Genomic DNA, 24,016 nt, shown 5'->3' on the forward strand with positions numbered 1-24,016 from the left:
AGTCTTAAGTGCTTCATATAAAGTTAAACAGGATTCTAGCAGATTTTACTCCACTGTCCCCTATGTAGGGAGATGCTGTCAGGTAACATAGTCCTCTACATCAAGGAGAAATGTAAAGGGATTGGACAAGTTATGAATTTAGTAATCTCAAAAATGTTTTTGTATTGAATGTACACATGTAATAATATCAACACCTAACATAATACTTAGGTTGATGTAAGTTTAGAATCAAGGTTGTATAGTAATTATTCAATATTCTTTGAGCAAAATGAAAATTCAGGAGGGTGAATTAATCCCTATATATAGAACATACTTTGTTTTTGTTTGGTTTAGTTTACTTTTTGGTTTTTTTGATACAGGGTTTCTCAGTGTAGCCCTGGCTGTCTTGGAATATAGCCTGTAGATCAGACTGACCTAGAACTCAAGAGATCCGCCCCCGCCTCCGCCCCCGCACCCGCACCCGCACCCGCACCCGCCCCCGCACCCGCCCCCACCCCCGCTCCCGCCTCCGCCCCCACTCCCCGCCCTTCGCCTCCGCCCCGCCTCCGCCTCACCACCACTGGGCTACATTTTATATATCTACATCGAGGATATTATTAGTATCAAGTTTCCCTCTTCTTTTTTTCTCCTAGTTTTATGAGACAGGATCTTTCTATGTACATCAGCTGGCCTAAAACTTGCAGTGCAGTCCAGACTGGCCTCCGATTTATAATCTTGCCTTAGCTTTTCCAATGCTAAGATTATGAGACTGTTCTACCACAGCTGGCTGAGTATATTTCAAAAGTATGAAGTTCAGTTCACCTTAGAGACAGAAGAGGGAGAAACGTCTTTACATGGTTTTCGTGTAGGAGGAAATGCCCGTTTTAGGTTGTCGTATGAATAATCTGAATAACAAAATTTTTAAATGATGAATAGGGGGCCAGGTATGGTAGCCCATCTCTTTAATCCCAGTACCTGGGAGGCAGAAGCAGATAGGTCTCTGAGTTCAAGACCAGCCAGAGCTACATAGTGAGACCTGTCTCAAAAACAAACAAAAAAAGAAGGAGGAGGAGGAGGAGGAGGAGGAGGAGGAGGAGGAGGAGGAGGAGGAGGAGGAGGAGGAGGAGGAGGAGGAGGAGGAGGAGGAGGAAAAAGGAGGAAAATAAGAGAAAACGAAGGGAGGAAGAACAGAAAGAAAGAAGAAAGGGTAAATTAATGAGCGGAACAGCTAAGCAGTCTGGGAAACCCATATGTCTGTGCCAAGATGCCAGTGGGTATCAGTGCTCTCAGTGACCAAGAAAGGACGTTAGGGTTTCCTGGAGACTTTGGGTCCTATGAGCTTTCCTCAGCGCATCAAGAACCTTCCAAAATTTTACTTTCAAGTGGCAGAACTGAAAGAGATCATGGTTTGTCCATGTTCACAGATTTCAGATGATGTTTCGAATTTAGGAGTAGACCTCTTAGTCAGGGTCTCTATTCCTGCACAAACATCAGGACCAAGAAGCAAGTTGGGGAGGAAAGGGTTGATTCAGCTTACACCTCCACATTGTTGTTCATCACCAAAGGAAGTCAGGACTGGAACTCACACAGGGCAGGAACTTGGAGGCAGGAGCTGATGCAGAGGCCATGGAGGGATGCTGCTTCCTGGCTTGCTTCCCCTGGCTTGCTCAGCTTGCTCTCTTCTAGAACCCAGGACCACCAGCCCAGGGATGGCACCACCTATCACTAATTGAGAAAATGCCTTACAGCTGGATCTCATGGAGGCATTTCCTCAAGGGAGGCTCCTCTCTCTGTGATAACTCTAGCTTGTGTCAAGTTGACACACAAAACCAGTACGTAGACCTTTGAAAAAACTAACATTACGGTCTTACCTATCTATTGATGAAACATGTTATGGCAAGGGAATTAACACACTGTAGAAAAATAAAAAAATATTGAAAGAAGGGTGGTTTATACTATGTCCTTGAATGGAGTACCAACAAAATTAGTTGTGTAGTTACTGGAGATTTCTCCCTGGGAGAGCCTCAGTAATGTATTACAGCTGTTTAATTTTTAGCTTGTGTGTGTTTGTGCTATTCTGTGACATCCGAGAGCAGGGCGGGAATGTGTGCATGTGTGTGTGGATCAAAGACAGATGTCAGATGTCCTCTTTTGATCCCCTTAGTTTTTGAGGCAACGTCTTTCACTGAAGTTGACATACACTAATTGGCTAGACTGGCTGGCAAGTTCTAGGGCCTGACTTTCTCATGCTTCTCCAACACTAGAGTTACTGATATGCAGCACCACACTGGCTTTGTGTGTGTGTCTGTGTGTGTGTGTGTGCTGGGACCCCTACCCTGGTTCCTCATGCTTTGTTGAAGCAAACTGTCTTCCAAACCCAGGTTTATCCTGTATAACATGTTCGCGTTTTAAGTTAACAAGTAACTGAGATCTGAAAAGCAAAGGTAATTTTTGGAATTAGTGTGATCCCAGGTTTCATAGATGATACATTAACTTTCTTAATTTTAAGAAAATATAATTTAACAATCTGCTCCACATTAATTTTAGTTGTTTTAGCTTAAGCTGTAGCTTTAAATAATATGTATTTGTTTCCTTTTACTAAGATTTAGTTATGGTGTGGTGCATGGCTTTCCTCCTGGCCCTTGGGAGGCAGAAGCAGGCAGATGTCTATGAGTCTGAGGCCAGCCTGGTCACCAGAGTGAGTCCTAGGCCAGCTAAGAAGGGATAGTTGAGATCCTGACTCAAAAAACATAAAGATTCAGTTGCATTTATCTATGAGGATTTAAACTTGAGTCCATTAAAACCATAGTATGGAAAACATAAACAATATAAAGAATATAAAGAAGAATTTATGAGCTGTGTTCTTCGGCTTGCCGTGAGAAGCGATCATGGCCTCATCTCTTGCTCTTTGTAACTGAGTTTTCATTTTCAAACACGTGACATCTGTTGCCATCTAACTAGGTGGACACTTCCCGAACGTACAGTCTGGAAAAGTTTTGTGAGGAGCAGTTACAGCAGGCCACCCAGGCAGTGGTGCAGCTTGAGGAGATGAGGAGTAAAGCAATTGTGGAGATAAAGAGCACAGCCTTGAAGGTAATTCTGCACTTGTATCTGTCCCGTTACTGAGCACTGAGTGAGCATTCCAGGTCGCATTCCTGAGAAACGGGAAGGATTGGAAATCGGCAGCTGGGTCAAAGGTGTTTAAGTGACCGACCAACTGGTATTACATTTACTATAAACTTTTCCAGGCATGATGCAAAATGCAAAAAAAAAAATCTGTATGTACGTATTTGTAGATGCGTATCTGTGAGGGCATAGGTTATAAATCTCTGTAACTTCAAGGTGCTTCCTCTGTAACCTGAGCTGACATATAAAAGGTAACCTGATTAGTTACAAACGTCTGCATGTTTATGAGATTAAGAGCTCGGGAGAAACAGCTAGATGAAGTGCAGCTTCACACGGATCTTAGAAAGGGAATTCGAGAATACAGTGAGCCATGTCTGCAGGAACAGTGTGCCACCTCTGTGAGTACATGGAGCCACATGCTTGCCCGCGCATTCCTGTCTGACTTCTAAACTGATCTGCTTCTGAGATTCCGAACCCCAAATTGGCTTCAGGACATGGAACGGGCTCTTTTTGTCAGATGTCCAAACACAGGGGTAGATATCGATGAGAGCCAATGATAAAACGTAGTTTCTAATGTACCGCCCAGGCTAACTGTGATACCTTAGACCGCAGATCGTCTGCATGAACGTAGGGCCACGCCATGCTTCCCAACTGCTTGTGAATCACAGGTCGCAGAAAAGAAAGACGTTAAGGAATACTTTGAGTCAAAACCGGCTGAAATCGACACAACTCACTTCAAGCTGCCCCAGTATCGATGTTTATTAGAAACAAACATGAAGTTTTTAAAGCTGATTGACTACCTGTTTCAAGAACTCATTCGCCAGCTCATGAACTCTGCACTCAACCAGCTCCTGGACCTTTTCACCCACTCTGCCAGGACACCATTTTCCAAGGAAAGAAGGAATGAAAGTCTCATGAGGTAAGTGACAGTTTGTGACAAACGACGGGAAGTTGTATTCTTGTAATATATCACTGTTTATGGAGAAAACACCCAAGAATTAAAGTCAGGCTTTGAAAATCTTCCACTTAGCCAATAACGTGTACTTGTTTTTGCAATTCTTATTATCAATAATGTCTTTAAAATGTCATGAATTGAAGAAAGGCTTCTATTTCCTTCTCATTAAATTCTGAGCAGATTGTCTTCCTGTATAAAACGCAAACTGCTCAATGAAATTTGAATTTCAGAGAAATAAATAATAATCTTTGCATATAAGTATGTCCTAAGTACCTATACTAAATTTTATTCGGTGCTGATCTGAGATTCAAATTTTCATTTGTTAATCTGACAGGGCAGGTTTACTGCGTCTTTCAAGAGGTGTGAGAACAGTTCTGGAAGAGGCCACAGTTTCTGTTTGAATTTGAATCAATTCCAAGAAGTATCTACTGGATGTTTTCTCCACCTGAAAAAAACACTTGGAAAATATCCAATATGTTATTAAAAACAATTAAGTTGTGAAACAAGGAATATAAATTGGAATTGTGTCTAAACAATCAACATTTAGCAAAGTTTCATTGAGTATAACTAGAAACCTGAAAATACCAATTCATAAAATTTTGAAGACTATGAAGGAAAGGATGGACTATTTTACTTCTCTACATTACTGAATCCAAAATTTAAAAAAAAATCTCATAGCTGGGTTTAGTCAGTGTTAGGACTTAAGGACAAGCTACTTGGTGATCATTTTATAATTTTATATTTTTTTCTAAATCTTTCTGTGTCTCTGTTTGACCCTTCTTTCCTCTCTCTTTTCTTCTTCTTCCTCCCTCCTTTTCCCTCCCTCCATCCCTGTCTCTCTCTTTCCCCCTCTCTATATATGCAAAAGCATAGTTTTTAATTAGAGAAATTGCTAAAGCTAATTCATCTTATAAAAATTAAAAACCACCCTTTTATTTCTTAAATGAATGCCTTATTATTCTGTTATTTCTATATAGGCATTTTTTCATCATTGTAATTTTACCATATTGTTTTATAGTGCATTTTAAAACACATGGATCTTGTGTGCACTTTCATGGTCTGAGAGGAATGCATAGGTAGCAGTTCAGGTGAATCTACCTTCTGTGGATCCGACCAATAGGGGCTAATATGTTTGTCTCCAGATAGTTGTGTGACTTAGCCTTACAAAGTTAGTGGATAAAGTGCCTCTGACATCATGTTAAGAAGAAACACAGAATGGGGCTGGAGAGATGGCTTAGTGGTTAAGAGCACTGACTGCTCTTCCAAAGGTCCTGAGTTCAAATCCCAGCAACCACATGGTGGCTCACAACCATCTGTAATGAGATCTGATGCCCTCTTCTGGTGTGTCTGAACAGCTACAGTGTACTCATATATAATAAATAAATAAATCTTAAAAAAAAAAAGAAGAAACACAGAATAAATGCTAACACATGGTAGCCACATGGTAGCTACCATCATTGAATCTATATCCATCTGTATTCACACAGTATTGGTTTCTATTTCTGTAATAATTAGTGACGTTGTGTGTGTGTGTGTGTGTGTGTGTGTGTGTGTGTGTATGTGTGTGTGTACGTGGGTGTGTGCTTGTTGGCCAATTGTTTCCCATGGGGAAATGTCTGTTCAAACTTACCTTTCACTTTTAAAACCAGGTCATCTGCCTTCTCACACTGGGCTGTACGCGTGTGAAAGCTTCTTACGTGAGGATTCTGGCTTCCAGGCCTCCTCCTCTCACTTTGTTCACACCGCTCTTCACAGGGCAAGCGCTTTACATCTTAACCTGGCTGTGGTGGTGCACCCTGTGTTCTCAGCACTCCAAAGGCTAATGCAGGAGGCAGGTCACAAAGCCATAGCGGACCAAGGCTGCAGAGTGAGTTCTTTTCTGCAAGGGAGTGAGAGCCTAGGAGAAAGAGAAAGGAGAGAAGGGAGGAAGGAAGGGAAGAGAAAGAAGGAAGGTGGAAGAACTTTAAATGTTATGAAATCTACTGTCTTCCCCTTCAATTGTGCTTTAGGTATAACTCAGAAATGACTGCCTAATCCAAGGTCAACTACTTAATAATGTAGCTTTAGAGCCAAGTCCTTGATATATTGTGAATTAGTTTTATAGAGAGTATGACAGGGCTCCAAGGTCATTTGCATATACTATCATTCAATTGTCCCAGCATTATCGTTGAAAAGAAAAACGTTTGTTTCTTTATTGAATTCTTTTGACAATCCAGCCCGCTGTAAGTGTGTGGATTTATTTCTCCGCTTCATTCGTTTCGTTAATTATGTGCCTACCTTTATGTAGGTACCATACTGTCTTAATGACTCTGCCTCGTATGGGGAAATTGTCAGTCTTCCAACACTGCTCTTTTTTTCCCCAACGTGGTTTTGACCATTCCATATTGTAACCATTGGCTTTTCCACCCATGCCCCAGTTGCTGAATAATGACTCGGAGGTCACTATTTATTATTAAACAACCCTTAAGCTAGGGTTGTTCTCCAACTAGTTTGTAATCCAATTAAACTGTTTATACCGTTCTATGTCTGCTGCGTGGCTGGTTACCTCTCCTCAGTATCATGCATCCAACCTCCTCCAAGTCCAGGTAGAGAATCCTCCCACCTGACTAGTTCCCAGAGCGCGCCTCCCCCGCCCCCTCTTTCTGCAGGGCTTTCCACTTTCTAATCCTACCCTAGCTTATTGGCTATCAGATCTTTATTGACAGGTGACACTTTACACAGTACACAAGGGATTCTTCCCTATGCTGTATGAACTTGCCAGTTTCTGAAAAGAAAAATAAACTGGGATTTTACAGGTATTGCATTGAATCCATTAGAAATATTTTTGCAATTTTTTTTACTTTTAAAAATCATAATTCCATCATTTCCTCCTCCTCTTCCCTCCCTTCAGCCTCTCTGATGTGTCCACTTTCTCTCTCCCAAACTCCTGACCTCCTTTCCCTTACTTGTTGTGTGTGGGGGGTATGTGTGTGTAACAAAATACATAAAAACCTGCTCAGTTCATAGAATTATTACTTGTGTATATTGGCTGGACACTTGGTATTGGACAACTAACTGGGAAAGACCTGGGAAAGAGAAGGCTATTTCTCTAACTCAGTGTTCCCCAGAGCCCTTCGTTCTTTGTCGAGGGTTGAGACCCTAAGAGCTTCCCTCCTTCCCATGCTAACACATCCGTTGATGTTTTCACTCTGGTTGTTTACGAAGCCACGCAGCTGAGACTTCACGCCCTGAGCCTTAGGTGCCAGAATTGTGTTGGCGATGTATCGGCTGGGACCGGGCGCTACATATTCTCTTATTCTCTGAGTTTGAATGGACTGTGGTTTTTGGTAATGGTCTCTTTCTGTTGCAAGAGAATTTTCTTTGATGATGGATGAAAATTACACTTCTGTGAGTATAAGGATAAATATTTAGACTGCAGTAAGGGATTGAATTAGCAAAGAAAAGTAGTAGATGTCCGTCTACCTCCAAGATCCATGACTTAACTAACCCCAGGCAGTTGGCTAGATGTCCTGTACGGAGCATGGTTTCCTGGTGAGCAGGACTTAGGTCCAGTTAATGAGCTGTTGGTCACCACCAACATGTGTATGCTACTGCGGCACTTGAAGGGTTAGTGTGCCATGCTGGTTACTGTGCTTCCTAGGCGTCACAGGTGGTTGCTTCCCTCTCTTGAAAGCTTGCCTGGTACCCTCTGGTACCATGAAAGAAAGTCCTGAGAGAGGAGGCTTGAAAATCAGTTCCAACTCAGGTCCTCTGGGTTCTGTGTCCAAAGTGTGTTTATCTTCCTCAACAGGGACTTACCTTTAGTTTCTGTCTGTGGGAAGCAACTGAGGGCAACAGTCTGTTGTTTTAAAAGTCTCTTGGACAACCATGACCCACAACTCAAAAGGGAGCCTCTTGTGCCTGATGGTGGAGTTTTTGTCACATGCTCAGTGACTCTTAGAGGGAGGTCTGTCAGAAAAGATGGGAAATCTTCATGTGAACTATGTGTATACATGTATGCAGACATATGTACTCTCGGTAGAGAGATGATGCTATGATGCCTTATGACTCTCCCAGATGTCCTTACTGTCTTTTACCCTCCTCCTTACATGTTTATCTTCCACACTCTAATTAGTCACCACATCTTCCCCATTCCACCTTTCCCATCAGTTCTGCCCTGTGGTTGTCCTCTCTGTCGCTCTCCCACACCTTGACTCCCCTTGGCTGTCCTGGTGTCTGCACTTACTCTGAGCTATGTACTCCCGTCTAGAGACTCGGAGATAGAAGCAACACTTGTTTTTGTTTCTGGATCTAAGTTACCTCATTCAATATATTTTCTAGTCCATCTAGTTGCCTGAAAATTTCCTGATTTTATTTTTCCTTACAGCTAAATAATATTCCACAGTGGGTATGAACTTACATTGTGCTGAAGGACATTTCGGTTGTTTCCATGCCTCGGCTGGAGCAACCGTGAATGCGGTGGAGCAAACATCTGGGGAGTAGAATGTTGAACCCCTGGGGCGTATGTGGAAGAATGGTATAGCTGGGCCACATATCTGGTAGATTTATTTTTAGCTTTCTGAGAAATTTCCACACTGCTTTTCAGAGCGGCTGGACCGTTTTACCATCCCATCAAGAGGTAATGAAGGGTTCCCTTCCCCCACATCACCTCCAGCATCTGTTGCCAGTCGTTTTGTTGATCTTTGCCAGTCTGACTGGGGTAAGATGAAATCTCAGAGTTGTTTTGACTTATTTTCCTAGCTGCTAGGGGTGATAAACATTTTTAAAAAATGTTTCTCGGCTGTTTTTCTGTCTTCTGAGAATTCTCTCTTCAGATCCCAAGGTCATTTTGTAAATGGGTCATTTTATTTGTCCTTGTATGTTTTGCTTTTGAGATTAAAAAAAAATAATCCAGACGGATGTAAAAGAGCAGTCATGAAAGATACAGGTGCCAGGCGTGGGTGAGCCAGAGGCTAGCTTTAAAGTGTGTCTTTGGCTCATGAGGGTCTTACCACTCTCCCACTTCACTTTAGGCTATGGCCAACACAGCTGATGACCACTGGCCTCACTTCTGCATCCACAAAGCAGATGGCTTAGTCTTGCAAGGACCAACCCATGTACACATAGATCATTCTTTGTAGCAGTTACCATTGGCCAACAAGGAGCAACATGTGACCTCCATTCAAGGTCCATGGCAAACTTCCTTCCCTGTGTGTGCAATGAGTTTCACACCTTGGAAACATGGCTACTGCAATACAAACCAGTTGTCCTTTGACAATGATTGGTACACAGACGCATCCCACCCCTTTACATGAGCTGAGAATATCAGGCTGGTGACAGAGGAGTGGAGATCTGCCACTACGGGTTTATGGTCCCTCAAATGAGGTAGCTAATTTTCCCTGTGTTTACATACTAAGGAAATTATGTATAGACTACTGCAAGAACACAGCAAAAAGAGTGAGGCTGGCCCTTTTCTGTTTCAGTCTCTCTGTTATGAGTCTCTTCAGTTTGCTGGCTTCCTTTTCATCTAATTTTGGCGGCTTGGCTAAACTTAGAAATTCATCCATTGCCTTTAGGTTTTGTTGGTTTAATGGAGCACAGGGTTTTGGTGTGTTTGGTTTTTTTTTAATAAAATTTCTCTTATAATATTTTAGATTTTATTTGTGTCTGTTGTTGTATTTCCATGTTTATTTCTGATTCTGTTCTTTTGCCTTGTCCCCTCTTTGTTTTGGCTAGTTGGGCTAAGAGTCTGTCGATCTCGTTTTTCTTCTCAAAGAATTCGCTCTTAGATTGGTTGACTCTGTGCTGTTTTCTTCGTTTCTATTCCTTTTGGCTCTACTTCTTATCATTTATTACTATCTAGTCGGTTTGGGCTTGGTTTGTTCTTGTTTTTCCAAAGCTTTGAGTTACATCATTAAGCAACTCATTCCGTGTGCTTTCTGATTGTTTTTAAGGTAGGCACTTAAAGCTATAAATTTCCCCTAATGGGGGATATTTTCACTTAATACAGAGTCTAGATAATTAAATGTGGAACTCCAGTGTTGTATTTTTCCAATATCGTTGTTCCGAGGGGCCACACTAGTTATTATTTTAGGATTCGATAATATTCTTTTTCTGTTTAGTCATTCTTTTTTAAAAAATACTTTGAGAAAAAGTCCCACTATGTGCTACAGGTTTACTTTGAACTCATGGTATAACCTAACCTGACCTCAAATTTGTTGTCCCCCTGCATCATTGCCCTGAATCCCTGCTGCAGTTGTTGGCATGAGCTATCAGGGCCACTCCTTTTCTCTTTGAGCAGCAAGGCTTCCTGGAGCTTCTCTCTGTGCTTTCTGCATTCCCTCAGGCCTGCAATATTGAATAGTTTCTGGGGTCTGCCTCCTCCTTCCTTCCTCCCATCCATCCTCAGTATCTGAGTCAATCAGTCAATCAATCTCTCTCTCTCTCTCTCTCTCTCTCTCTCTCTCTCTCGCCCTCTCTCCCTTCTTCCCTCCCTCCCTCCTCTTTCTCCCTCTCCTCCTCCTCGTCTTCCTCATCTTCCTCCTCCTCCTCTTCTTCCTCCTCCTCTCTTTTATGTAGATACTTGGAGCTACAAAATTCCCTCATAGGGCTGGTTTTAATGTGTCTCAGATTCTATTTGTGTGTGGGTGTATGTGTGTGTGCTGTACATGTGTGTGTGTGGTGTGGGTGCATGTATATGTGGTGTGTGTAGTGTGTGTGGTGTGGGTGCATGCATATGTGTGTGTAGTATGTGTGATATGTGTAGTGTGTGTGGTATGTGTGGTGTGTGTGGTATGTATAGTGTGTGTGGTGTGTATGTGTATGTGTCATGTGTGTGGTGTGTGCATGTATGTGTGGTGTGTGCATGTATATGTGGTGTGTGCATGTATGTGTGGTGGTCTCAATTTCATTTACTTTTATCCCTACCTGTTGATTCTCAGACTTCACAACACAGATCTCCTCACCTGTGATATTTCTGTGGTTGATGTTATTGTCCAGTCACAGATAATTTGTTGGAAATATTTGAGATCTCTTAACAGGTCCTGAATTCTCCTGTTTTCCAATTCCTTGTTCTTTCTCTACACCAAAAATTGTGAGTGCGAGGGCCTGGGCCAGTCTCTAAGATCCCACAGCTCCTCTGGGCTTCCACTAACTCATGCCTTTTCAAGGGAGAGCATCTGTTGGCCTCGTCTAATCTCCTGCAGGTCCTGTGACTGTTGGATGATTTGAATCTTCCAATTGGCTCTTCTGTTAGTTTTGTTCTGAGGGAATTTAAAATCATGATTTGATTTTGATTTTTAAGCCAACCAGGGTTTCTGTCTCTTGAGACAGCAATAAAGGTGGTTTATATACTTGGTTTCATGCCTTAAATTATGTTTATACTTATGTTAATTTTATTTTGTCCGGTTCTCTAACGTGTTGCCTCTTTGGAGTGTATCAAACATGTCTGGACGTTCTCATCTGTTTCCCATCAACCTCCACAGGCTGGAATTACCTTTTGGGTTTGTTTATGTTCAAGTCATTTGGTCCAGAGGCAGAGAGTGTAGTTTGTCATGGGCAGAGGTGAGGGTGAATGAGCTCTGGATTCAGTCCTCAGCCCCGTGTTGACAGGCGTTCCCTGTAACATACTCAGTGTTGCTCTGGGTCAGACGTAATGCCCCGAGGTTACCGGTTCTCTTCCTGCTGAAGAAGAGATTTCATGAGGTTGAAATCTGTGTAACAAGAGAGATGACACCCGCAGTGTGCCATTCAGTGGCATCACCTACATCCACAGTGGTGTGCAGCCACCCTATCCACTTCCAGAACCTTCCCCCAGACGATGAGGCTTCGTGCTTCATATCCACTGACCAGACCTCCACATTACCCTCGCCTTCCAGCCATGGCAACCTTTCTAAGAATTTATCCATTCCAGGTACCATGCATACCTGGAATCATAAATAGTGCTCTTTCCTTTTTGGTCTGGCGTATTTAACTTATGATATATTTAAGGACCATCTATGTTGAAGCATGTATCCAAATTTCATTTTCTCTCAAGGCTAAATAATGCTCTGTTGTCTGTTGGCAACCACAGAGTATATTGTACCTCTGTGGGGTTTCTCCCCGGCGGATTATAATTAAAGCCCAGCTGTGCTCACCAGATTGGAGCTTCTGCTTTGCTACCTCCTTTCGGATCTTCCAGGTGTATACTCGGAATTTCTGGATCATAAAATTCAATATTTAACATTTTAAGGAACTTCTCTACAGTTTCCCACAACAATGGCTATATTCGTTTAGTCTGTAGCAAGGACGTACCAGGTTCTAATATTGTCACCAAGACAAATCCAGTGAAGTGAGCACAAGGTAACCCCTTGTGATTTTGATTGGGTTTCCTAATTGTCAGTGATTTTAAGCATCTTTTCGTATACTTAACATCCATTTGTATGTCTTTGGAGAAAGGGCCAGTCAAATTGTTTTCTTTCCCTATTTGTATGTGTGTGTTTGGGTGTGGCTGTGGATGTGAGTCAGAGTACATGGCACCTACTTGTGGAGGTTAGAGGTCAGAGGTCAGAGGACAACCTTGTCCTGATTGTCCTCAGGTACCTTGCACCTTTTTATGTGGGACAAAGTCTTTTATCGGCCAGAAATCTGAGCATGTAGGCCAAGTTAGCTGGCCTGCGAGCGTCCAGGGGTCTGTTTCTCCTTCCCATTTTGTCATCGTTGAAAGTACAGATGTGCTGCAGCCATGTCTGGCTGCTTGTATGCATCCTGGTGGCACAAACTCAGGTCTTTACACTTACAAGACAAACACTGACTCACTGAGCCTCATGCCAGCCCTCTCCCCACTTTTACCTTCCTTGTTCTTCCCTCCTTTCTTTCCTTTCTTTCATCTCTTTCTTACTAAGTTATATGAACTCTTTATATATTTTCATGTTAAATAGTAAAATAAGTGATTCCAAAAATAAATTTCCCTCCCATTTCTTATTCTAGAGACAGGAAGATCTTTTCTAGGAAGATATCAGATGATGGTGAATTCGTTCATTCAAGGTTAACTGCTCAAGACTCAGAACTAAAACAAGACACTAATGTTAATGAGGTAAGATGTACCTTAAAACCATTAACATAAATTTTGATAAAAGATGAATAGCAGGTTTCAGGATTAAACATTCAGTTAACAATTGCTTGTCACCCCCCCCCACACACACACACATGCACACACGTGCACACATACGTGTCACCTTCTCCTGTTGTAAAAAGCGGTGATAATGCCTTCCAAATTGCCCATTAATACTAATTTTATACTTCGTTTATTTGCTTTTTGCATGTAAATATGGTTACAGTTTATAATACTATCTAAACTTTATCACTACCAGTTAATTGTTCTATTATATTTTGTTCTTGTCTTGCGGGCACATTTGCTCCATTAGACTTCAAACAGACATACTGCAAAGACAGATTTGAAGAAAGCATATGCAGCGATATTTGAGATCAGCTTCTGTCTGAGAACTCCCACTGTTAGCGACTCTCCAGAGGACCTTGAAGAGAATACTCAGAAGACGAAGCAGAGCCGTGAAGAGTCTCTGATGTATGAGGAAGAACAGGAGAACCGAGTGAGAACAGTGAGCGAAGACCTGCTCAGCCAGTACTACCAGCCGAGCAAGTTTGGCGTCCTCCTCAAACGCATCCTTTCAGGTGAGGCAAAAGGCAACGGGTGGCAGCCAGCAGTGAAGAAAGAAATCGAGGTTTCCACCGTGTTAGTTATGTCACATTAGCATACATGCTAAGGGGAGCAAAGACAGACCACAAACCACCTTGTGGTACATGCAAGTGATATCGTTCACTCTGAACCACCTACAATGCCACTCTCCACTTCCCGGCCCTCTTTTTTCAGGATGAGCGGCACCTGGAACAGCTGCTAAAAGCACAGGAGCGCCACTCGGTGTAGAACATTTGCCTAGCATATCCGAGGCACTGAGCCCAGACCCACAGGAAAGGAACAGAACACAGTCTGGGACTCTCCTCCAGATCTCTTTCTTGATATCAGAGTCTGGGATATGCTGCTGAAATACCCCTTTCAGCCAGACCCTGCAACTGATTCTCAGGGCATTTAGAACATACTGATATATCTATATATATATATATATATAAAGTTGCTGTCTAGCATTTTAAACCGTTAATAAATTTTTACTTTGTCTTTGTTTCAATACATTCGAATAGACACAGGACTCCTGCTTGAGTCTGAGCAAGAGCGCTTCTATAATAAGTACGTATGGGCCACTTTACAGGCATCTGTATTCTGGTGGGTCCTGCAGTCCCTTGAATATGCTCTTACATACTGTTTTCTCCCAGATTGTCTGAATTCCCAACAAACCTCTTCATGGAACCCAACAGACTGGACTTTTCAACACAATTCCAAAATATGATAGCAGCAATAGAAAAGTATATAAGTGAGTATCTGAAAGGCTCGGTGCCTTCTTTGGCAATCTTTTTTAAATCGGTGTATTTAAATCTTGGACAGTGATGCCTATGGCAGACATAAATAAGAGATCACAAGCCCCAGGGTTTGATCAAGCAATTTTTATTTAGAATCATTTGAAAATGATGTGTGTTAGATTTTTCTCAAGGAACAGAACTGATAGAATAAGTTGCATGTATGTACATATAACATCTATGAATAAACCCCCTATATATGTGTATATATATATATATGGGGATTCACATATGCATATATATATATATATATATATATATATACACGCACACACACGCACACCCTCATGCACACAGGCATTTATCCAAGTGGCTTACAGTCTGTTGTTTGACCAGTCCAACACTGACTGGCTCCTGGTGGAAAGGCCTGAAATCCAGTAGTAGTTCAGTCCAAGAGATTGGATGTCCTAGCAGTCTCAGCAGGTCGCTAGAGTCCCAGGAGAGTCCTAGAGAGTTGCCGGTCTTCAGTCTATGTTGGGATCCCAAAGGAGAAGTTCTAATACCAGTGAAGGAGTATCTTAGCAACAGGATGGCTGAACTCGCTAGCCAGAGTGAGGGCAAGCAGGCAGGAAGTGAAAGCCTCCTCCTTCCTTGTCCTTTGCTGTGCACTGCCACCAGGAGATGCGGCCCAGACTTAGGGTGCGTCTTGCCAGCTCAAGTGATCTAATCAAGCCAACCCCTCACAGGATTGTCTAGCTGCTTGTCTTTCCATGACTTATCAATGTAGTTAAGTTGGCATCCAAAACTAGCCTTTGTGCACATGAAGAGAACGCACAAAACGTTAGCACTGGGAGAGCAGCTCAGGTGGCCTGACTGGTTTGAATTTTATGTCATAGCATTCATTACAAAGACCTTGTTTCCGCCCTGAATAAATTTCAAATGATTATTTTCAGCTATATGAATATAATCTACGATTATGTGACAAGTGACTATCTTGGCCAAAGGATTTATTCACCCCTCACAATACGTTTTAGACAAAAAGTTCAGGCTAGGAGGACCCTTAGCAGCTCAGCTGTCATGTGCCAGTGCTAAATTCGTTCGCTGTGCTTTATCGTGGTGCACTTGCCTCTGCCCGGGAACGTATCCCCTGGAATTAACCCCTTCCTATAGATGTAAATAATGGACAGGCCTCATCCTCCACATGTTTGGGGTACAGATGGATTTTGAAGTAGGCCCCCTGCACTCTTCCCATAGAGATTCTTTCTGCCACTTAGATTTTCTCCTTTTATGTTTAGGTTTAAGTTTCTTGAGTTAAAACATCTGATTGCTCCTACGTCTCCCCTCAACCTCCCAGTCTAAAATAGTGACTTTTGAAATTTTCATAATAAAATAACGAGAGGCTTCTGCTCAAGTCACAGGCACAGCAGCTCGCCTGTGCTCGTCACATGTTCTAGCTACCCATGCTGTGGTCCTCAAAACCACGCTTTATATATTCCAGGGTCTGGAGTCCAGTCTCACACATCACACGCAGTTCACTGGACCCTCAAGCCTTCCCATCCATCTGTGACAGCTCCTTTTCTCATCTTTTATGACCTCAAGGGATTAAAAAAAATACTAGTCATCCCATAGTGAGCACATTGGTTTAGCTCCTCTGCTGTGGTCACATGATGAGCGTGAGGTGCTCTGCTTGGGGCATGGATGCTGTAGCACTCAGGCATCCTCTCATGGCCTTTGGTCAGGGGCAGGTGAAGCTGCACATCTTGTTACTCACAATGCTAACCACATGACTTGGCTGAGGCAGTCCTGCAGAAAGCTTAAAAGAAATGCAAATATTATGTTTCTGCTGGAAAAAAAAACAAACCCAGCCCTCACCTGTAAATTTCAGCATCCGTCAGTGGAAAATCCCGCACTATGGACTGTGGGGGGTGGGAGTTTCTGTTCCTCTAACTCCCTACACATTTGTCACCTGGGATTCATCTGCTTTTACGTTATTATTTATATGAATACATGTACACAGATGTACATGTCTGTGCTATTTGTTTAATGTATTGAATTCTTAGACTATATTTTCAATATAGCAGGATTACTGTTTAGTCTTACCTGCAGTGTGTGACTGTCTGGGTTTTCCCCGAGTCTGTGGGAAATGCTGTATTGTCAACTTTTAAAAGTTCCTTTACCCATTGCAAGGGGGAAGCACATTCTGGAAGTCTCTGTCCCACTAGGAATTGATAGACGGTTCGTATTTCCTTACTTGGGTTCTCCATCTGTAAGTCAGATGTTTAAAGTGCTTTGACGAGGGTCCACTTGCTGCTGAGAGCGGTCTTTCGAGTGCAAGCCTCCTCCTCCTTCACCTTAGCTTCTCATTCTCTTCATCAGCAGTAAGTCACCTGAATGTAAAAACACAATTGACTTCTACCACACCTTATGCTTTTGGCTTTGGATCTAGGACTTTCCTAGGTAATAGGATTTCATGCATTTGTATTCTGTGCTTGGATGCGTTCTCCATCTTGAGTTTATTTGTGTAAGCTACAAAGTATATGTCGGTTCCTTCTCTTGATTGGGGGCGAAGGGATGCGACCACAGAGTTCTGACCTGCACCTCCTTCCCAGTAGCAGCCCACGATGGAACAATGCTGTCCACCCAAAAGACAGGACTCCCTGGCTCTATCTTTCAGCATGGCTTCTACCACAACTATTATCTGCGATGGTTCTTTCTGTTTACAATGTTAAATGCAAGCCTTTGTACATGCCTATAAATGCTCACATCGATTGAGACTCGTGTCTGCTCATTAAGTCACTCGGCCTCAGTGGTCAACAGGCCTAGATGCTATGGCTGATTTTAAAGTGTTGCTTCTGAGAGGCATCTGGAAATCCTACCTGTTCAATGTCCTGTGTTCCAGCCACACTCGTCCCTCTTCAACGAGATCCTCGCCTGTCCACCCTTGTTGATTTGGTTTCAGTTCCGGATTTATCTAATCAGACAAAAGGTAGAGTCAAATATAAGAAGCATGCGCAATGGCCAGATTACTATATCCTGTTTGACACGGATGCTGATTACCAGAACAAAGTAAGTTTCAATAGGACTTCTTGGAGGTGATGGGAGTAAGGGAGCAGAACCCCACTGAAATTATTACATGAACATGGTGTGTAGAAAACTTCAGAGCAACCTCGTTCACGGCCATGGGAGAATCATCCCAGTGTGTCTTCCCTTACCACAGTTCTTCAAATTTCCACTGCAGAAATGAGTCTTCTTCCCTGTGGTTCTCTTGTGACATTGGTTTGCCAATACTTGGGTTTGCCATTTGCCAGCCTGTCCCTAACCACTTACATGCATACTTCTGTCCACATTCACGGCAGAATAGAATTATCTCAGCTTGTGTCTGAGTTCTGTCCTAGCCAGATAAACTGCGTCTTAAGAATTAAGTGAAATCAGAAATACGCAGGAGTGGCTCTGGGACTGTGAGAGGCTCAGATGCTTTAAAGTTGGGTGACAGACCGTGAACTAGCTGCTTGGTCTCCTTAGGACATATTCAAAATAATACCTTGATTACAAATTAAGTATCTGAGCAACCTCTGCATGAAAGTCGTGTCAGTTATCTCTATGTCTTAGTCTTGCTCCCAGCAAATGGCAATATTTAATTCCAACTCTAGTCAGAGTGAATTGCTCAGACTGTTGTCTCACAGAAACAGTTGGCCAGACAATGCGGCCCTGCCCTTCTGATGTTCTGATGGAAGTTTGAGTAAGGCCTCCATTTCCAAATGGACTGTGCTAGCCTTCGTGACGTTTCCATCCACAGATTGTGAGTCTGCTGGCCCTCATTGGTAATTCAGTGGGCCTGGTTAGCGGCTACAGCTACAGGTTTCTGAAATACTGTTACATGGTAGAAAAGGCCAAAGTCATGTGTACGAAACTGCCACTCATGATGAACTTAACGTCCATCGAGTTTAAAAATATAATACATAAGTTCAGAAGCTACCTAAAGCAGATCGTCACCATGGCTGTCGAGATGCGCCTTGGAATCTTCTGTGTGAAGACTCTGGATTATCAACTAGCATGTTTGCCGTATGTTGATAGCATCATACAAATGAGCTACAACCTGTTACGATGCACCATCGAGGACAGAAGTGCAAATCTATTAGAAGTAAGTCTTGTAGAATTATCAATTAATACCAGTGTGGGGTTGCTTCCCAACTCAATGGCTTATGCTCCCAAACGGAAGACACACACCACACACATACACCACACATATACCACACATACATACACACACACCACACATACACCACACACATACACACATATACACACACACCACAACATACACACACACATATACACACACCACACATACATACATATACACACACCACACACATATATATACACACACACCACACACACATACACACCACACATACACCACACACATACACACACATATACACACACATCACAACATACACACACACCACAACATACACACACACATATACACACACCACACATACATACATATACACACACCACACACATATATATATACACACACACCACACACACATACACACACACCACACATACACCACACACATACACACACATATACACACACATCACAACATACACACACACATATACACACACCACACACACATACACCACACATACATACATATATACACACCACACACATATATATACACACACACACCACACACACATACACACACACCACACACACCTACACCACACACACCTACACCACACACACACACACCACACACACACACCACACATACACCACACACACACATACACATATACCACACATACACACATATACACACCACACACACATACACCACACACACCTACACCACACACACACACACCACACACACACACACACACACACACACACACACACACGGCCTTTATATTTTAACATGCCTTAAGCAACAGCATAACCTACCCTCCATGCTGTTAGAATCTACCTCTGCCGATAATTCCTAGCTACTACTTATTAATCCATCTTGGCTGCTCTCACTCCAGTTGGTCAGCTGTCTGAGCCATGTTTTCTTGGCCCAGAGCCCTAGGTGCACTCCTTGCTTCTCTACCCCATAGTAGACTCTGTCTCTCCTCCCTCCACACTCTCCTAAACCAAGCCAGATCTCCCCTTCCTCTCTTCCCATCGCAAGCCCAGGAAATCCCCAAACCCCCTCCATCTGTCCTCCCCAGCTATTGACTTCTGCCTTCTTTATTTACCAATCAAAACCAACTGTGGGCAGGGTCCCAGAAGCTACAGTCAGATCTGTGGGGGGGGGGGGGCATAGTTAGCAGTCGCAGTACAAGCAGCTCCAGTTTTTAATGAGAAAATTTTACATTAGCTCATAACCTGAAGGAGCACAATCAAAACTACACACAAGTACTATCCTTAGAAACCCCAAATCCCTATGATGACTTTGCTTTTGTTCTTACTCTTTATCTGTATATATATGCAGTCCTGTATGTGAATGTGACACATACATGTGCCATGACATGTATGTGTCCTGTGCCACATGTGTGGAGGGCAAAAGACAACTTCAGGAGTTGTTTGGCATAGTCTCTCGTTTGTGTCACATAAACCAGGCTAGAGGAGGTCCTTGATCTGGCCCTAGACCCCTGGGCTTACAGACATGCATGCTCCTTTGCCTGGGTTTTGTGTCATTTATGGAGAACCACACTTTGGTCCTCAGACTTGTATGACAAGTACGTTTTCCCAACTCCGCCCCCTCCTCAGCCCTCAAGGTGTTTTATTAAATATCACTTTCTTTAGAACTTTCTGTGACCACATGAAAGACTGTGCCCCGTGTCACCAGCCCATCTTTATGACGTGCTTCACTGCCTGACATCATTGTTCGCCAACCCCCAGCTAGAACATAAGACTCACCATACTGTGGAGTGTCTGCTTTCTAGGACAAATAAGGATCCTAGTGTCCTCCCACAGTGCCCTAGACGGGCTTCAAGACTGGAATTTGTGATAACAGCTATCTTTTTTTTTTTATTCAGCCAGACTACCAATACTTTTTAAACCAAAATTTCAAGGTAGCCATGGTGCCTCTGCAGTACAACCATGAGAGGATAGCATCACTCTTGCACACACGGAGTCTAATGTAGCGTAAAACCTTATCAGAAGTAGCGAACAGAGCTTGGGTGGGCCAGAACTAATTTTCAAGAAAGATGTTAATTACTATAGGAGACGTGCCAATGGTGTGGAAGCACTGAGTTGACAGGCTGGTTATTGCAAGTGTTAATGTAGTTAGATTCAGTTACATATGACTGCCACCACCACCACCACCACCACCACCACCACCACCACCACCACCACCACCACCACCACAACAACAACAGCAGCAGCAACAGCAGCAGAACTGTAGCCTACACAGGTTAGAACTAATTTCTCTGGTGGGCAGTAGTAGCGTCCACATAGTCACTTGTAGCAGGAACAGCAGGGCCACCTCTATGCAAAGGCCAGGGACCACACAGCTGAAAAAGCATCTCCTGCAGGAGGACCTAGTTGAGGACTGCCTGAGAGACAAGGACTGCTGGTGCAGACAATGCCAGCCAATGGAGAACTACTGTTTAGAAGGGACGCTTTCTTGGGACCAATGGGGCGCTGGTGGAGGGTATTAAAGGAGCTTGCAGCCCTGTTCAGATGAGCTTATTGCTAAGTTTCTCACCTGCTCCCAGAGTCTGTGTTCTTGACTCTGTGCCACCTCACCTCTAACCTCCAAGGACAGGTAGGGTCGGGCATCAGGTAGTCCTGGGCACAGACAGCAGTCACTGGTAATGCCAGCTGCTTTGAGCTCACTGTGTGCCTTCCCCTAAGCATTTCTGATATCACAGCTTTTAGGCATCGGGGCAGAAGAAGGCAGCATGCCCATTATGGTCTAGGAAGCAGGCAATACAATGTATCAATAGAGTTCTCTTTCTAAGAGTTTCCTCATACCATCTCTTAAGTTATATATACATTCAGTCATCACAATGTTTTTATTATTTCCTTTAGAATTTCATATAATGTGTTTGATCCTTTTCACCTCCTTCCCCAATTCCTCCCAGATACACCCTACATCCCTACTCCACAAATTTATGTCCTCTTCCCTCCCACCCCACTCTCTCAAATCCATCAAGTCCAGTCTGCTTTGCCCAACTACTCCTGGGGGTAGGGCCTACTCTGGAGTGTAGTTACCAGGGGTCAAACCATTAAAAAAATCTGACTCTCTCTCTTCCAGAAGTTGTCGAATGCTAGTAGCTCCCTAGCTAGGGTTTGGGACTTCCTGCTTGCCCACCTCCCCCCTCCATTCTGGTGTGTCCTTAGGCTTGGCCTTGCACAGGTCCATGTATTCTGTTACAACCCCTGAGTGATTTTAAGTGTACCGGCCCTGTTGCATCCAGAAAATACTCTTCCTCTGAAGTTACCCACCAACCCTGCCCCCTCTTCTCTAAAAATCCAAGCTTTAAAGGAAATAATTGTGATGGGTGTCCCACGTAGGGGTCAGCATACCATGGTGCCTTATTCTTTTCACCGTGACCACTTGTGGATCTCGGTGTTAACTGCCATCTATTGCAAGAAGAGGTTTCTCTGATGCTCGTTGAATCGTAATTCTCTATTACACATACCTGATCTTGGACTAACTTGAGACTGGGTTCCCTGTCTAAAAAGTAGGATTATAAAATGGAACCCTGGCCTGGAGAATCCAGTATATAAATGTCAGGATGACCAGTCCAGCCTTACTCTTGTGCTCCATCACACGTGTTTCATAAGTATTGTGGCATGCCTTATAACATGTATGCTACATATGAAATCTACTCAAGCACTTCCTGCTCATGGGAGAGGGACTGGATCACGCCAGTCCTCTAGCATTTAACAAATACTTAGAATTAGGCCCAGTTATGGCATTACACACACGAGTGGATGAAATTACACTTGCAGAAGTCAGAATTCCAAAATAAAGACAGTGGTTCCCTAAAATGGTGAGATTGTTGCACAAAATCATCAATGTGTTAATCCCTGCAGATTTTAGAATCCTCGCTGCGCCAGCTGGACGCAGAGCCCATAGAGGTAGAGCAGTTTGTGGAACACTTCAATTTCTTGGATGAAATTTCCTCGAGCGTAACTCAAATAGAAAAGGACTTCTGCACGATTACTGAGCTGTATTCCGTTGTGAGGCATTACCACGTCGACATTTCAGAGGAGCAGATTGCCATATACAAAATCATCTTCATGAAGTTTAACTATCTGAAAACGTCCGTGAAGCTGGTAGCCACCAGTAAAGAAGCCAACCTGACCAAATTCAGGGACAGTTTGGAGGCATATATTGTCAGCCTGCGAGTGGACGTCAGTAATTTAAAAGATAAAGTAAGTGCTTTTTAAATTTTCCACTATTTTTATAGTCTTACATTTTATGTTTTTAAATTGTTATCTTAGTCCCGTGTAATACTGTGTGTTTATATGTTCATTTTCTATGGACTCATAGCTAAATAATGTAATCCAAACAAACTTACCCAGTGCCATGCTTTGAATGAAAAATGTCCTCCGTTAGAACACTTGGTCCCCAGTTGGTGGCACTGTTCGGTTACTAAGGTGTGGCCTTACTGGAGGAGGTGCATTACTGGGGGTGGGCTGTTGGAGTAAAATGCCTTGCAGACATCGTTTTGCCCTCTCTGCCTCCTGCTTGAGCTTGAGGGAGGGAGTGGACTGCCTTCTCGAACTCTGATGGCCCAGCCTGACACTTCCTCAGCTGTCACTCCCTGCTGTAGCAGGTTCTTATCACCCTGGAACCATAGAACAAAATAAACTCTTCCTTCTGTAAGCTGCCCTGGCCACAGCACCAGAAAAGTAGCCCAGATACCATGAGATTCACACATAGAATTTTTATGGTTTGTGAAGTCGAACGGGACGTAAGATCACGTATGTCCTTTTGAGTAGTTCTCCCAGGAATATAGTGTTTTCTTCGTCTGAGTGTGATGAACAAGGCAGCAGAGGCCATCAACAACGCCATAAAGGGCAGATGTGCACACATACACTTTCCCTAAAATAGTTCTAGGCGTTTGAGTCAAATAGTAATATTCTAATTTCATTCGCTTTGCCGTGTGAAAAGGTGGGTCTTCACTAAAGATGTGGCCAGAAAGACATGTTTGTGTTCTGCTGGTTTTAGATAAGAAGCCCCATCCTGCTGTCCACCAGTACTCCAGTACAACAAGCCAAGGACATCATACAGTCCCTCTCAGCGGAAACTGAAAGCTTGACTCTAAAGGTGAAAACATACTCAACCTACCAAGACTATTATGATTACGCCCATTTCCACATGAACGCTCTCAATGTGGACGAGTTCACCCAGCTAGTGATGACGGAAATCTCCGACATCGAGTGTGACCTGATGCTGAGGAAATTATTATGGGAAGCGCAAGAGGAATGGGGGACATATTTCTGGGAGTGGAGGAACTGCACTCTCCAAGGCATTGACATTGATGTAGTGAAGAACAACGTCTCCAAGTGGCTGCACATAATCATTGTACTGGAAAAAGGTA

General features: G+C 43.2%; 1 protein-coding gene across 10 annotated transcripts in view; it reads left to right on the top strand.

The window, feature by feature from the left end:
* The window catches only part of Dnah14 (dynein axonemal heavy chain 14), a 216,593-nt gene that overhangs the window by 21,795 nt on the left and 170,782 nt on the right, over positions 1–24,016 (top strand). For 9 of the 10 annotated variants that reach the window (XM_039091477.2, XM_039091479.2, XM_063272768.1 and 6 more), the window contains 10 exons: positions 2,941–3,072; positions 3,774–4,024; positions 13,007–13,112; positions 13,444–13,708; positions 14,234–14,279; positions 14,366–14,463; positions 17,346–17,512; positions 18,243–18,587; positions 22,503–22,844; positions 23,644–24,013. In XM_039091477.2, coding sequence (XP_038947405.1) covers positions 2,941–3,072; positions 3,774–4,024; positions 13,007–13,112; positions 13,444–13,708; positions 14,234–14,279; positions 14,366–14,463; positions 17,346–17,512; positions 18,243–18,587; positions 22,503–22,844; positions 23,644–24,013 — 2,122 coding nt within the window. The remainder of the gene's footprint in view (positions 1–2,940; positions 3,073–3,773; positions 4,025–13,006; positions 13,113–13,443; positions 13,709–14,233; positions 14,280–14,365; positions 14,464–17,345; positions 17,513–18,242; positions 18,588–22,502; positions 22,845–23,643; positions 24,014–24,016) is intronic. The other variant, XM_039091485.2, reaches the window with a different exon arrangement.

This window comes from Rattus norvegicus, chromosome 13 (assembly GCF_036323735.1).
Source record: "Rattus norvegicus strain BN/NHsdMcwi chromosome 13, GRCr8, whole genome shotgun sequence".
Taxonomy (NCBI): Eukaryota; Metazoa; Chordata; class Mammalia; order Rodentia; family Muridae; genus Rattus; species Rattus norvegicus.